General features: G+C 40.8%; 1 protein-coding gene across 2 annotated transcripts in view; it reads left to right on the plus strand.

Annotated features, from left to right (window-relative positions):
• SCAPER (S-phase cyclin A associated protein in the ER) overlaps positions 1-15,135 on the plus strand; it is a 137,834-nt gene that overhangs the window by 74,332 nt on the left and 48,367 nt on the right. For both annotated transcript variants that reach the window (XM_038146645.1, XM_038146644.1), the window contains exon 24: positions 12,604-12,719. In XM_038146645.1, coding sequence (XP_038002573.1) covers positions 12,604-12,719 — 116 coding nt within the window. The remainder of the gene's footprint in view (positions 1-12,603; positions 12,720-15,135) is intronic.

Consider the following 15,135-nt stretch of genomic DNA (forward strand, 5'->3'; position numbering starts at 1 on the left):
ACTGCTGCTCCTGGGGAGAGGGCTGCAGCAGCAGCGTGCAGGTTTGATCCACGGCCCAGCACAAACAGTACAGCTGAGGCTCTCCCATATACTCACAGGGCACAAAGTCCTCCAAAGAAGATTTCACTGCTTCTGCTTGTAAAACTTACTATGATTTTAGATGGGTTTGAGGATAGCTGTGTCCCTGATCTCCTACAGGCTCTCTACGTGCTGTAAAAATCTCAATAAATAATAGTGAGTGCAAAATAAATTGTTAAAGTGTGGAATTAAAATGGAACCACAAAATAAAACAGGAAGCTTTTAATAAATTGGGCCACAGTGCTTATAGTTACTTACCAGCTCTCTTCATGCAAATCTAGAAGCAGCTGCCTTCGAATAGGCTAAGTTTAAGTATGATTATTAACATTACTATTTCAGAGTAATCTTACTGGAAACAGATTTCAGGGGGAAATATAGTTCCTTAGAGAAGGGTATCATTTTGTAACTGAAAAAAAGTGTGACTATGAGCTAGTAATTGACTGCACTGGTTTAATCCTTTTTGTAAAAAAAGGATCTCAATGCTCATGATCTCTAAGACATGCTCTCTCAGTGACCATTAATGGTTTGTTTTGTGTCAGGCAATGTTTTTGGATTTGGGATTTTTAGAGAGATTTTTCAGCCTCCTGTTTGAGCAGTGGTGATGTCAGTTATTTACATTTCAGTAAAATGTTTGTCGTAGCTTTCAAATACATGGGGGCTGTAGACAGACAGTGTTTATCCCATTGTAAAGACTGTCAGAAATGGCTGGCTCTAGCAACACACTCAGGCCCTGTATTTATGTTTTATTCTCTAAACTATTGGGCCCCTTGGGGATGGTGACCATAGCCAGGGTGAAGGGGGACTATCCCCCCAATAATACAAACTCTTCATCATCAGAAACAGAAAGAATAAAATTAAAAACTGTTGGAGAACTAATGTATGGAACAAAAGTGGTGTTAAATGGAACATGGGATAAGTGTCTTCAAATATCTCTACAGAGATTTAAAATTGCCCTGTGTGTGTATGTGTGTATGTGTATATAAATATATATGACATATATATACAGACAAAATAGATTTTAGAAGCAAATACTCTGTTATAAAGACTCGGTATTGTTGCTTAAAGTATGTTTAAGAATACAGTGAGAATTGTGATTCCCCAGCTCTTGCACATTTAGTTTTGGTGCTGCAGATATTTGCACCCAAGGAACTGTGTGTTCCTAGTGTAGCAGAGTGGTATGGCCTTCAAAGAGAGAATTGCCATCCTATCTGGCACCATCTTACATAAGTCAAAAAAGGCATTATGTATGAAAAAGAGTGAAAATTGCAGTCATAGTGAATTTACCTTAATCATGAACCAGTGGCTTGACCCACATTGCATTTTGTGGTCTTGCATATCTCCATGCACGTGCACAGAGGCACAGTTTCTGTATAGAATTTAACATACATTACTCTCTAGAGCCTCACAGTGGATTCATTTCTTAGGCTGACTGAGGATTTTAAAAGTTGACCTTTGGGCATTATTCTAGCCACGAGAAGCGTGCCTGGCAGGTTTGTGAGCGGGGAGTGTTCCTGGCAGGGTGGCTCTGGGTCAGCCTGTTCCTCTCCCTGCGTCCTCGGCATCTGCCGCTCTCCACTAGAGGACACCACCGGCAGAAGCAGCAGCGGTCCTTTGAATCCTTACAAGTCATAAATCTATTTAGAAGTAGAATTTCTCTCTGACAACAGGTTCAGACACCATTGTGCTTGGAAATCACACAGCTCTTTCTCCTGCTAATCTGCTTCCAGCAGCTGTCTCCTGGTGTGGGTGCCCAGGGGAATTACCTGGATAATCACTGCATATCCTGACAAAACCTAAACCTGCAGTCACACAGAGAATTAATTCTGCAGGAAAAGGGGAGGTACCCGTGTGCACAGTTCTAATTTCAAAAGGAAACAGTTAGTGCCCACAGTCCAAGGGCACCCTGGGGAGCCAGGGCTGTTGGTGCTGTCCTGGCATTGCAGGGGTCGGTGAGCACGTCGGGCTGTCCGTCTGTCCGGCTGCAGCGGCCCTGCAGCAAGGCTGAGCTGTGCCACAGCTGGGGCACATCCAGAGCTGGGCTGAGATAGCTGCAGAGAGAGGCTGCTCCTCTCCACCTCCCCCTGCAGAGCCCTGGCGCTGTCACTCTGCCTTTCTGTCCCGTGTCTTTTGGCCACGTGAAGATTTTCTGGCACAGTGCACTGGTTTACACCAAAAAGCCTTGTTTTCTGTCAGGCAGTGGGCATTTCCTAGCCAGAGTTTTAAAAAACAAAATAAAAACCCACATGCCATCTTACCTCTGCTTTCATCCTTACAGGTTTTGTTCTCTGGGAAAGTAATTGATACTCTTATTTGTTACAATGAGCAGTTAAAACTTTAAAGTTCATTTTAGCTAAACGTGTGATGTATTTCTGTGCAAATAGTGGATTAATATTTTAATCCATCCATTAATTTTTCAACTCAGCATACTCCTGCAGTAGCCAGTTCCAAAGCTACAGTGATGTCACATGAAGGGAAGTAATTAATCAAATGTAAAGTTGAATTATAACTGTTTAAAAACAATTTAAAGTTCAAAATCCAAACATTAGGAAGGGTATTGAATTACAAAACATAAAAATAAGTTTTAAAACATAATTTTTTTAAGAAGTAAAAAACAAATAAGTTTAAACTAAAAAGTTTTACCAGCTAAAACTAGAATTTGGACCCTTGGAGCTTTGTATATAGCCACTGAAAATCTAATAATTTTGCGAATATAGAAAGTAACATAGGGAATTCTGTTTTTGTGCTTCCTTTGTTGCAAGTGTTAAGTACAGAACCTTAATCAGAGCGTGAACTCCAGAAAGGATAAAGCAGATAGAATTGTTGGAAAAGATGACATGTAAGTAACCCTCCTCAAAATTAATTCAGTTCTTTAAAGCCTGTAACAGTGAGAGTTAGAGAATTTTCATGTCTAGGTGATCATCACTGAGTGCCAGTGGTGCACAGTGCCACGCAAACACAGCTTGAAGAAGGCTCAGCAGTGTTCAAAGCCTGGACTATCAGCATTGTCCTGTAAGCACCAGTTTATCTGCAGATGGTCCAAGCTGCTGCTGGAGTAGAAACATCCTCTTCTGTATCAACTGCAGCAGCAGATTTGATAGTCCCAGCACAGAGGGCAGACACAGCAGGAGCTCTGTGGACAGCATTTCCCACCCCAACAGCCTTTTCCTGTCACTGCCTGGAAGAAGTCAACAGGTCAGGTGTGTGTTGTGTGCTGCAGGTTGGGCAAGGCAGCTTTATCTCATCAGTAATTCCTTTGCCCAGAGTTTCTGTAATCCGTGGATTAACCTTTTACCCAAGATGAACATATAAATAGGAACTTGTTACTAGGGGTCAGTCACAGAATATTTTTTAACTTGTTTGCTGGAAATGGTATTATAAGGCAAGCTGAGTTCACAGATAAGCTCTGCAGTGTTCTTATTCCAAGATTATTGGGAGGTTAATTTCTGTGCACAGTGGGTGTAGTTGAGAACTGCTGCAGGATGTAATTAAATGCTGTGAGCTTCCAGTGGTGTACTGATGGTGGCTTTTTGCTGTCAGATCAGGCTTCTGCATCAGTTTAGAGCTAATACATCATATCAGAATGGATAGAATGGATATAGTGGATATTTATATGTTCCAGGGTATGCAAAGTTCTTCCACTACAAGACAAGAGATATGTTTTAGTGTCATTAAAGCCCAGGCACTGATTTCTCAGTGAGAGAACTCCCTGCCAATAGCAGAGCCCAGTTTAGACATCATAATAAAGTAATGATTAGTATGGTTTCTAAGGAAAACTGTTTTGTTTCATTTGGTCTGATGGTATATATATACATATATTTTCTTTGAAGTATTTTTAAGTTCAACAGTGATTTGAGACCATCACTTCTGACCTGAGAACATATCACCCAGAGGCCTTCATGGTCTGTTCTGATGTTTGCAGCACCTCACAAACCCACCCCGTTCCTGTGCCCCACAGTCCTTTGTGGCTGTCCTGTAGGTGGGCTCATGGCAAATGGTCTGAGAGGTTGGTCGCAAGAGAGCACCCAAGGCAATCAGGGGGAAAGCTCTGTTTAGGGTTTAAGTGCTCTTGACTTCATGACAGGTCTTTAAACAGCCCCTGCTCCCTCTCCATACGTCCTCTCCCACATAATTTTAGTATCTTCACTTTGGCTGGGTTGCACTGGCTTGCACAGTCTGGGTGCAGCAGAAATCAGCTGCTTTCTAGAGGCTGACAGCTCTCAGCAGTGACCTGTCAGATGCAGTGTTCAGAGAGACCTGACTTACCTGTTCACTGGGCAATTCATTGTCCAATAAATGTTGAGAGAGGACAGGACAAGATTGTGTAGTTTTGCTTTCTATTTACCTGTTTGGGAACTTTTTTTCTTGCGGTTAATCAGAAAAAGTCAAATTAGCCTCAGCTAATGGAACCATCTGTGGAGATCTAGGGGCTCTCTTATTATTCTTCCTCTTATTAAAGCTCTATTGTTGCTTTCCTCCTCTAATTGATGCACTTGCTAGAGGCCCTGTTACTTATAAATAGACCAAACATTTATTTTTAATAAGCACAAGTGCTGCAATGCTCAGTGCTGTCTCTCAGGGTATCTATGAGGGTAATTCTTACTTTCCCAAGCAATATTGTGTATTTCCTGTAATGCTGCTTGGCATGGCACAACAGAGAGCATGGAATTCACTGGTTTACCTTTACCTGTCTTTCCTTTATGGCTTTCACTGACTCTTGTGGCTTCACAATTAGGATTGTGAGGGTCCTGTCCTTGTCAACAGAAGTACAACAGGGTGCCTCTCTGGGACTTTGCTGCCAAAATGAAAAGCCACTGCAGAACTCGGAAGGAGATTGTGTAAATAAGGCTCATCCTGTTCAAGTAGATCATTCAGTGAGTCACTAAGGAGTCCTGTTGAATTTGGTTTGACCTGACAATGTGGGCAGATGTTAGCAAGCAGAAAAATGAGTTAAGTCTATGATGGCATAGACAGAAATTAGGTTTATGTGCACGGGATGCTTAGTGTTTTCAGGACAGGCCTAAGAATCAATTTTTTGGTATTGGTATTGTCCCTAGGCCTGAACAAATTTTGGGTTGCTTGTCAATGGTAGACTTTCAGAGAGATTAGTCCAAAATGCCTCTTCTTCTTTTATTTTTGATACAGTCAAAAAGTAAGGTGAGCCTCATTTTTTATATTGCGTTTGAATGCTGTATCAAATGCTTGCCTTTTCACCCTTTTGGTTCTTAGATATTTGCCTTCCTGTGTGCTAAATGCAGGCTGTGAAGTTGCAGTTGGCATAGCTGAGCTGTGGAGGTGAAAAGCCAGCGTTACCCAGATGGGTGAGGAGCCAGAGGCACCTCTCCACGGGCCAGAGCAGGGGCTGAGCTGGTGCAGGGAGAGGAACTCCTTCCCCAGGTGCCAGGGAGCCTCTGCTCCTGCCTGAGGAAACTCAGACACAGCAGCTCCCTTTCCCCTGAGGCTTCAAAATCACCTTTCAGGCTCAGAATGTGCACTTTGCTGAGCAGGACAAGGTGGGATGGGGTGTTTGTCAAGGCCTCCCTGCTGGGGCTTTAACCCAGAAGCAGCTCAGGAGGAAGAACTGGATACAAATACCAGAGAGATACTCCTTGATGTGAACGAATGCCTCCCTCCAATTCAAACTGACACTTAGCCAGTTCTGGCTCATGTTTTAATCCTAAAGAGTTTTTCGTTGATATTCAGTGGTTGAAATTTTATTGTGGGTTTTATTGAAAACCCGTTTGAGGTTTACACGTGGAGTGGGGGATTATTATAACACTAATTTCACTACAGAGAAGTGTTGCAGGGAGCAAAATTGCTTATTTTAATAGAAAATACTCCTTTGGTGTACTCTCCAGGGATTTTCACTTTATAAAGTCTGGAGAACTACTCAAAGAATGTAGGTTTTCTACAGTCAGAAATGTGTCCGTGGGTGTGTATGTGCATGTAGAGATACTTGTGTATTTATTTAAAGGGAGAGAAAAGGTGGGAAAAAAAGGAGAAGCCAGCACAATATTCAGTTGTCTGGTTTGTTTTTCTAAGCAAGCTTTGAACTGCATTTCTTAGCCCCTGGCATTTTAGATAGAATCTTCAAACACTAGGTAAAAGGAAAGAAAAAAATTCTTAAGATGGATTTTACTATATTTTACTAATTAGTTATTATTTCTTCCATCAATGAACAGTTTAGAATAGAGTTGCACAAGTGTTTTCTTTCAGAAATATAAGTCAGCATGTTTCAAAGTATTTGGTTCCATTCAGAAATAATTTCTTCCGAAATCTGTTCAAATGGGCTCACCAGATCAGCTTCTGACTTGGACATTCTGCAGGACCAGCAGAAAACCTTCTTTGGGTTAATGAAGGAAAAATAGTTTTTCTAAATTTCCTTTTTAGTCTTCATGAAAATATTTATTTTGGAGGTTTGTCTTTGAGGGAGGGTCTGCACCAGAGTATTTCAGTTAGTTGAAAATATTTCAAATAGTCAAAGTGGGCTAAAGTCAGAGCAGGAATAGCAAAGCTGGCATTAAATCATTTCAGCTGTTGAAGCTCAGCATTATTTCTGATTGTGCTCTACTTATTAACTAATAATAATACTTTAACAGGAGAAATGTATGGAAGGGAGTACTTTGGTCCAGGACATTGGATTTCACCCAATAACTCTTGCACCAAATTAATAAATTATGATTTAACTGGGATCATATTTTTCTAGAAGATAATCAGGTTTGATTTAAAAACTTAAGATGATTGAGAGTCGACTATATATGCTAAGTATATTATGCTCATCATTAATTACTCTTGGCATTAAAAAAACCCCATTTTATTCTCACCTGAATTCATTCAGTTTCAGCTTCCAAATATTGCTTGTTCCTGTGTATTGTCAGACATTTTCCCATTCAGGTCCTTCCACAATGTTATCCCAGCATTTTTTTTACTTTCCCCAGCATAAACTGAGTGGCACTTCTGTCGTGCCTCCTGGTGAGAGAGATTTCCTGACCTCTGCTGCTCTACACGTGCTGTGGTTTGCCAGTGCCCTGAGCAGGGAGCGCTGCAGGGCAGGCTTTGGTCTCCCTTCTCTCCTGGAATATTGAACACACAACCCAAAAGCTGATACAAAGCAGTGCTGGCTTTATTTCCCTCTGTGTTACTTAGTGGTACCCACTGACTTGTATAAATTGAGCAGCATTTTCCCCCAGTTTGGTTTCATTTCTGAAGCACACAGTTCACACGATGCGACTGCTTTAATGAGTGCAACAAAAGCCAGCCAAGTACCAGCACAGGCCAGTTGGCCTTTTCATGTGTTTCTTTGTTGGCCACGTTGGGGCATATGTGTAAATCATATGTGTATTTTCTGTACCAAATGTCAGATAATGAGATGAAAACTTTAAAATTGAACTTTTAATTTAGTCTGCTCATTTTCGAATTTGCCAAACATGCTTGTGTCCTGGGGTAAGTGGTGCTTCCGAGGGTGCCACAGATGCCAAACCCTGATAAAATCTACCCTATCTTGTTAATGAACACACGAACAGTTGTTCCCCATCTGCTGCCTCTGTCTGAAAGGTTAGGAAGCCCTTCCTTCTTGATCACAAAGGACATAATTATTGTCTGTAGAGGAGTCAAGTACAAAGACAGTCCATCCAGTCTGACCGCTACTACACTGCAGGCCACCAAAGATTAACAGCTGCTTCTCCTTTGATTAGGTTAGGTAATAACAGTTACTTTAGTTAATAATTGGATGGATTCCCAGGCCATGTAATTCAGGTTTAGGCTGTCATTTTTTGCTGGCATGTAGCTGAGCTGTATTATTGGAACAGAGCCTGTAATCCTATTAGTCAGTTGTCACTCAAGCCATAGGAGAGAAGGCAAATTCAGATCCATTAAGGTGTTGTAACAGGTAGGTAAATAAGTCAGCCATGCTTGCCCACTGTGCAGGGAGCTGTCTTGATTGTTTGTCCTTTTTTAAGGATTAATTTCACATTTTTAAGTATGTTTAATTCATAATTAATCGAAAAAATGGTTACATAGATTGTCTAATTTATCACAGTTTCTGTTTACTGTGCCACATGCATTATTGTACACACACTTCCCACTAAGTTACTTGATTCATGCAGTGTTCTGCCTAAATTAGTGGCTGTGGGCTTCAGATGACAAATGGTCCAGAGATTAAATACATGCTTCCTGTCACATCAGCTGGGCTGGCTTTCCTCCTGTGCAGACATGACCACTGTAGTTCCCAACGATGGACTTGAGAGGGATAAGGGAAACAGGCTCTCTTCATGAGTTGGGTTTGAGTGCTGTGTCTGCTACTCTCAGGAACTGCATCTCTGTTTTTGTTTTCCTGATGTTTAAGACACATCTAGGTAGCATCCCCAAGGTTTTTGTGCCTCCTCATCTCTGTTAAAAAATGCAGAGATGACAGTAATAATCATTTTTGCCTACTTGTTCATTTGTCTCTGCTCTCCTGTGTCACCAGGTAACTTCAGAACACACAAATCCTATTGTGTTTAAAAATCAAATTGTTAATAAATGTTATTTGAATAGTTGTGAATTTCTGAAAATACATGTAGCAAATCAAAGTTTTACACACTTAGAAACAACGTATAAAAACATGTTTATGTATTTTCTGTTGTTGAAGGAACGTGAATCTCACAGTATCAGTTGCAGAATAACCCTTCCAGTCTAAAAGTGCAGCTACTCAAAGAACAGTGAAACTATGGAACAGGTTTCATAAACAGGAGAGCTAAATAATTTGGGAGGCCAAGTTAGAAGTTTGGAGGCTCCTTTCAAGCAGCAAAAACATCCAATGCTGGTTTATGCTCTTTTCAAATAGGGATTTCAAATTTATTCCCTGTAGGATCTGTCAGTTTTCATACTCACATGATGCCTAATCTGCTCAGAGCTTTGGGTGCCACCAGAACAAAAGTTGTAGTTACCTGAAAGGGTCTTTCCTGCTGACACAGGTTCAGGCAGGGATCAATTTAAACAGGAAAGGTATGTGAGCAAGGGCTCTGAGTAACTGAGATGCCTCAGTCCACTTCTTTTGAATCCCTGTTGCAATATGTATCAGCTAATGTAAAGCTTTAGCACTTCAGGACATCATCTTTTCAAGAATATTAGTTCCTTTTTCAGAGAAAGACAAATTGGATAAGATGTCTTGCTCATGTATTTTTATGATCCAAGAAAGATTTCTTTAGATGAGTATAAAAATACTTAAAATTTGAAAATTGCCTTAAGTAGGAATTAATTCAGACATATTTTAGACGAATTTGGTGTGATTTGGCTGCTTCAGAGATAGAATGACAATATGTTTCAAGCTTGGGGAGATTTTTTTATAACAGCTCCCAGTACGAGGTGTTGGCATGGGCAGCTCAGGGACGATTTCTTTTTCCAGGGTTTCCCCAGTCCCAGGTGTTCACCCTGCAAACGTCAGCAGTGCAATATTCAAGTGACTCTTCTGCTCCTTTGTGGGCAGGGCACATTTTGCTTTCAGCTCCCGTGGCCAAGCTCCAGGAGCTGTGCCTGATCCTGGGATTCCTGAGAGCTGGACACTCGGGTGGGGACCAAGGTCGTTCACACGTGCCAGATACCAGCAGTGACTTCAGCATCGACATTGCCTTCCAGGACATGGGTTAGAAGCCCTGGAAGTTCTCCATCTTACAAGAATTGCTGGAAAGAAAAGTATTAAATGTGCTAAAAGCCATGTTTCCCTACGTGGCAGTTTTACAGACCTCTGTGAGCACAGGTTACAAATACAGTGCTCATGGATCTTCCCCAGCTTTGCTGCTGGTTGTATCTTCCTTTTACTGAAGCTTCTCCCTCTCTTCCATGCACATCATTAGGAATTTATTTTCATTCATAAACATCAAAATGCTAATGGATTTTTATGAGTAATCTAGAAAGAGGAGTGATAGGACATGTAGCTAAACCATATAAAATCAGAAGAAATTACAGACTCCCTTCTGCTTGGTAGAAAACTGTAGTAGTAACAGAAGTTTTTAAAAGACAAATTTGTATTTTGACAAGTAGACTTGTGTTTTAGTAAAGTATTAGACAAAAGTGAACCAGGCACTCTGAAAAAAAGTCTGTCTATAAAACAAGTGATGCTCCAGATTGAAATGGAAAGAGAGCACATAGGAAATGAAACAGCTTCAAAAGATTTATATATTTTTAGAATAGATGCGTGAAAACTTCCCCTCAGAATAGGCAGACGTTGTTGCTTCTTTCAGTGTGGCTGTAGTGACTGGTCTGGGACAGGGGGAAGTTCCTTTCTGGACACTTCATTACTGGGTACTTATGGAGAAAAGAGGAGTTCTGGGGAAAAAAATCACAGGTAAGAAAAGTTCTCATGAAAAAACAGAAAAGGTGGAGTTTAGCATTAAAGAGAACATGGAGTTGAAAACAAGCCAAGTAGGAAAAGGAAGCAGTGTGTGAGCTCAAGAATGGAGCAGTTGCTGAGGGGACAAACAAAATGAATGCAATAAATCAGATATAACTCAGAGTAATGGGATGAAGTAGAGAAAGGGCATATTTGGTCTGAATGACAGGAAAGACTTCTTGCCACAAGAGCTAATAGGTTGTGGCATAATGTCCCATGAGAAATAGGGAAAGTGAGAAGTGGCAAGTGCTGGGCACATTTGGAGCTGGAGGAGCACTGACAGATAAATCAGCAGTGTCAGAGCCCTCGCTGCTGTGCTGCACAGCCCCCTCTGAGCTCTGAGCTCCTCGTGTGCTCCTGCTCTGCACTGCCAGGCTCTGCCCATTCCCAAGGAAGGGCACTCTGCAAACAGCAGCATCTCTCTGACACCTGGGGCTTTCAGCTGAAGCGAGCAGGGAAAGGTTAGAAAAGCCCTGGGCTCAGTCTGGGGTGTGCAGCACTGGGCGAGCAGGGCAGGAGGAGGTCTGAGAGCTGTGGCTGTGAGCCAAGGTGCTCAAATAAAGTCAGTCAGGATGATTTATGGCAGGACTGTTCCTTTGCTGTTTGGGTCTTTTCTTTATGGCTCTACCAGGAGTTGGTGGAAAGTGTTATTGGGAGCCAAGGGAGCTTAAGGAGGCAGGAGCTTGGGATTTTTTTTATGTGAGAGGAAGAGGAAACAGAGGAAGAATATATGAGTGAAACTCAAAAATAACTCTGCAGTTAAGGCACACTTACTGGGCTCACTGGACTAAAATTAACTGCTAGAAACTGTACTTATCAACTAGCCAGTAGGAAATCACTGGTCGATTTTCTTACCTGCTTGGTGAGTTGGCACACAGATTTCCACTCATTTGAGGCCAGTTATTCCTTGGAAGATAAATCTTTTGGTTGTCTAAAAATCTAAATGCAGTTCACATTAATTGTGGAAAACGCTTCCCTTTTGAATATCTGACTTCTGTGAATAGCTTTTCTGTAGCTTGTAAATTAAATACAATGTAGCTGTTTGCTTGACCAAAACTTAATGGAAAAAAGTTAGATGATTTAAATACAAAGTAAGATATGTACTTCTGTGTGCAATGTCTGATCTCACAGGAAGAATGTTGCCCATATAAATCACATTACAGCTGCTTAATTATTTTCGTAGTTGTTCAAATAAATATTTTATTGTCAGAATTATTAGGAGTTTTTTCTGTTATGCGGTCTGTTACAGTAGAATACATTCTTTATAGACTAGTAACAATCATGTTTATAGAGGATTTCCCATTTTTTCCCCATATGTGAAGTGCTTGCAACACTCAGGGGAAAAAAAGAAGAAATTCTTTCTTATTGACTAGTATATCATCATCACTGACAAAATCAAGGTGATCAAATACAAACTACCAAAAACTATACAAAATTAGCAGCTTAGAAATGGAGAATAAGAAGATTTTACTTGCTTTACTGTAAACAGAGGACATTAAACCAATCTTTTAGGAAAGGACAAGAGTGTAAGTTCTAAAATACTGGATCTGCTGCAGCAAAACCCCAGTCATTTGCAAACTGTGAGAATAATGATAGGACGGTAATTAAGTGTAAAATTCTGGTATGTGCAAGTTCCAAGTGGATACCTCGGAAAAGGGATCTGCCTGAGCTGTTTTGTGCGTATTCATAAACCAAGCCTGGAGGTTGTCTTCTGCTGGAAAAGTTTGTAAAAAGGAGGAATTACCCATCTGGACATTGTCTATATTTTTAAAATCATACAAAGCAGCATAGCTGCAAAGGTAATAGTAACAGATGAAGGTGAACTTTATTAAAGTCCCTCTAATTCTATGTCCTTACAGAACATACAGTATTCAAGTGTATTACCTGTGTAGTACTGGGTATGTATATATGATAACTGAAAACATAACACCTGAGAGTTTCAACTCCTGCTCTAGAAAGCCTCTTCCTTGTGCATGAACAGTGATATGCTCTTTTTCAGAGGCGTCCAACATGATAAATGTATTAAGGACTTTGCTACTTTAAGGATAAAATGTATTAAGGACTTTCTACTTTGACAGAATCCACAAGTGTCAGATGTACCCTTTATGTAAACATTTCTTTAATTTCTGTTGGTTCTCTTCTGTGTGTGTGTTTTCCAGAACACAGCAGATAAAATTGCATTCCGGGCTGCAGGAGGACTGACTGCTCTGGAAAATGTTCTTCAGATGGTGACTTCTCCCACCAACCTGAATGCAGCCACCCGGGTTCCCTTTAAGTGAGTTTGATGGGTCCTTCATCTGCACTTAGAGTCACTGGAATATTCATTTCATATCTGCTGCTTCACTGCTTCTTCTTCTCCTAGTCCTGTGTTGGACTTCAGAGCAAAAAACTGTGCTGTTCTCTATGCCGTGGAAGGTGAAAGACATTTCCACTCAGCCTCTGGTTTCCTAACTTGGTGGTTTTAGTTTGAGCTATGAAATATTTGAGTAGCAGCTAATTGTGTAAAAAGAGAAAAGACAAAACTGTCTTTTAACAGAGGAGGAGATACATATCTTTTGAAGTTAGTCTGCAGAGATCTCTAGTGGGAAGCAGGGGAATTTTTTAAAGGGTTGTAATTCACAGGAATCTGTCTGCTTTTAAAATGAAATAGTTGTAAGATACTGCTAGCTGAAAGGGCGACTACAAACAGGTAAATCAAAATTCTTGTGGCTTAGAGAAATTCCTCCTTACAGAACAGAAGAATGGAAGGGTTTAAATGCCTAATCCCTAAAAAAGAAGGTGGTGACTAAGCAGAATTCCTGCAAAGCCTGCTACCTCAAAAGCATGCTCTTTTCCCTAATCTCTAACTGTAGGTTTTATACAGTCAAGAGCACATAGGTGCTTTCAGAGCACAGCTAGGCACGGTTTTAGTACAAGCCCAGGATATCCTGGTGTGTACCATTGTCATAGGGGTTTTTTAGGTATTTTGTAATATTGGTGTAATTGTAATTTAGGCACTGCTATAATTTAGTGTGAGAGTATGGATGAAAACTGGCCGATAATGAGTTATGGGACATACATCAGTGTGAGGTGCTAGGAAAGACCACTAAGGAAAAAACATTTTTAGATATCTTGACTTTGCACTTCTAAGAGAATAAATAAAATCCCTGCCTTTGCAGTCGTGCCAAATGCACTTGCTGCAGGTCCAGCCAGCTCTACTGGTGAGCAATCCTGAGCTGGGCCTCTGGGGAGCAGCTCAGGGACAGCCTTGGTGCTTCTTCATCTGTAAAGTCTCTAATTTTGAGTGATCTCATCAATGTGGGATAAACTTCACTAGGGACAGGATTGCACTGCATGCCCACATAAAGCCTAGTTTAAATTGAGCTTTAAATTCTTAGAATATGCACAACCCATGCATCTTTGATTTTTGTTCTTTCCTTTTAAGAATAGTCTTGTTTTGGGAACCTTTGTTGAGAAGGTTTGAGAACATTGTGTTTACGTTACTGAAAACGTTGTGTTTGAAGTTTGTGAGGCAGTTTGAGGATGTATCAGGTCTCGAAGGAGTTTATGTGCTGATAAATAAAGCCCCATGTCAGCCACATTTGTGTAACAGAAATCACATCCAAACAGTTCATCAGAGGTTCTCCTTTCTCTTACAGTCACTGTCTATCTCACAGTCCTTTCAGACCAGTGATCACTCAGATTCCTGAGCCTGTTCATGACTGAATTAGAAAAAGAGTTTCTGCATCTTTGAAAAATTCTCTAAACACTGTTTTATTAACACAGATTTTCCACTAGCTGTATTTCCGAAGGAAGTACGGGGGCAGAAAAGAGATGAATATAAACTGTTCTGACAGCATTGTATGTTAAAAACATCTTCTGAAGAGCTTTGCTCCACTCCTGAAATACAGCATTTCGTTCAACTTCACAGCAAATTGCAGTCTCCAGTTTGTAGGCACCTGAAAGTATGGAAGTTGGGAAGTTATCCATCAGCTTGCACGTAATTTGACACAGGATCCTGCTCTCTAAAGCAAACTGCTCTTGCCGGGTTGGTCTGGGAGAGTCTGACTTAAGGAGTCTGGATTCAGCTGGAAGTGGCCCAAGGATCTTGGTCTTGCTGCATGGGATGCAGAGGCTCTCTCTTGGTATTTCTGTGGCCTTTTTGGTGGGGAAGAATGTTCTGTGCAGAATCTGCACCTCAACTGTTGAGAGCGACAATAGTTCCAGAGGGTGAGGCTTGCTATGGGCAGTTTGAACCAGGCACAAACCATATTCATAGGTATTGCTGTGGTCTCACTGGAAGGATTGAAGAAATTTTTCACATACAGTGTTCGAGGGAGGTTCAAAACCAAGGGCAATCATAGAATATGTTAAATTCTTTAAATGAGGAAGAAAATTCAGATCACATTTCTTATTTAATGTTGAAACAAGTTTGAAGTTACTTTTCTTTCTTTTGTGCAAATGTCATTTACATCCTGATTTCTTGAACTTTAAATCTAGTGAAGGAGCAGTTTTCTCTGGCAAATTTCTCTGTTTAAAGACAAAGCAAAGCCCTGTGGAGAGAAGTTGAATGAAGACCTTTCATGAATTGCCCTCCACTCTTCCCCCAGCCAAATATGCTTTGCTAAAGGACACTACTGTACTTCAGATTGTTCGTTCTTGCAATATTTAACCATTTGTACTCATCTTAAATTGGGAATTTGTCTGTTGCT

This window comes from Motacilla alba, chromosome 10 (assembly GCF_015832195.1).
Source record: "Motacilla alba alba isolate MOTALB_02 chromosome 10, Motacilla_alba_V1.0_pri, whole genome shotgun sequence".
Lineage (NCBI taxonomy): Eukaryota > Metazoa > Chordata > Aves > Passeriformes > Motacillidae > Motacilla > Motacilla alba.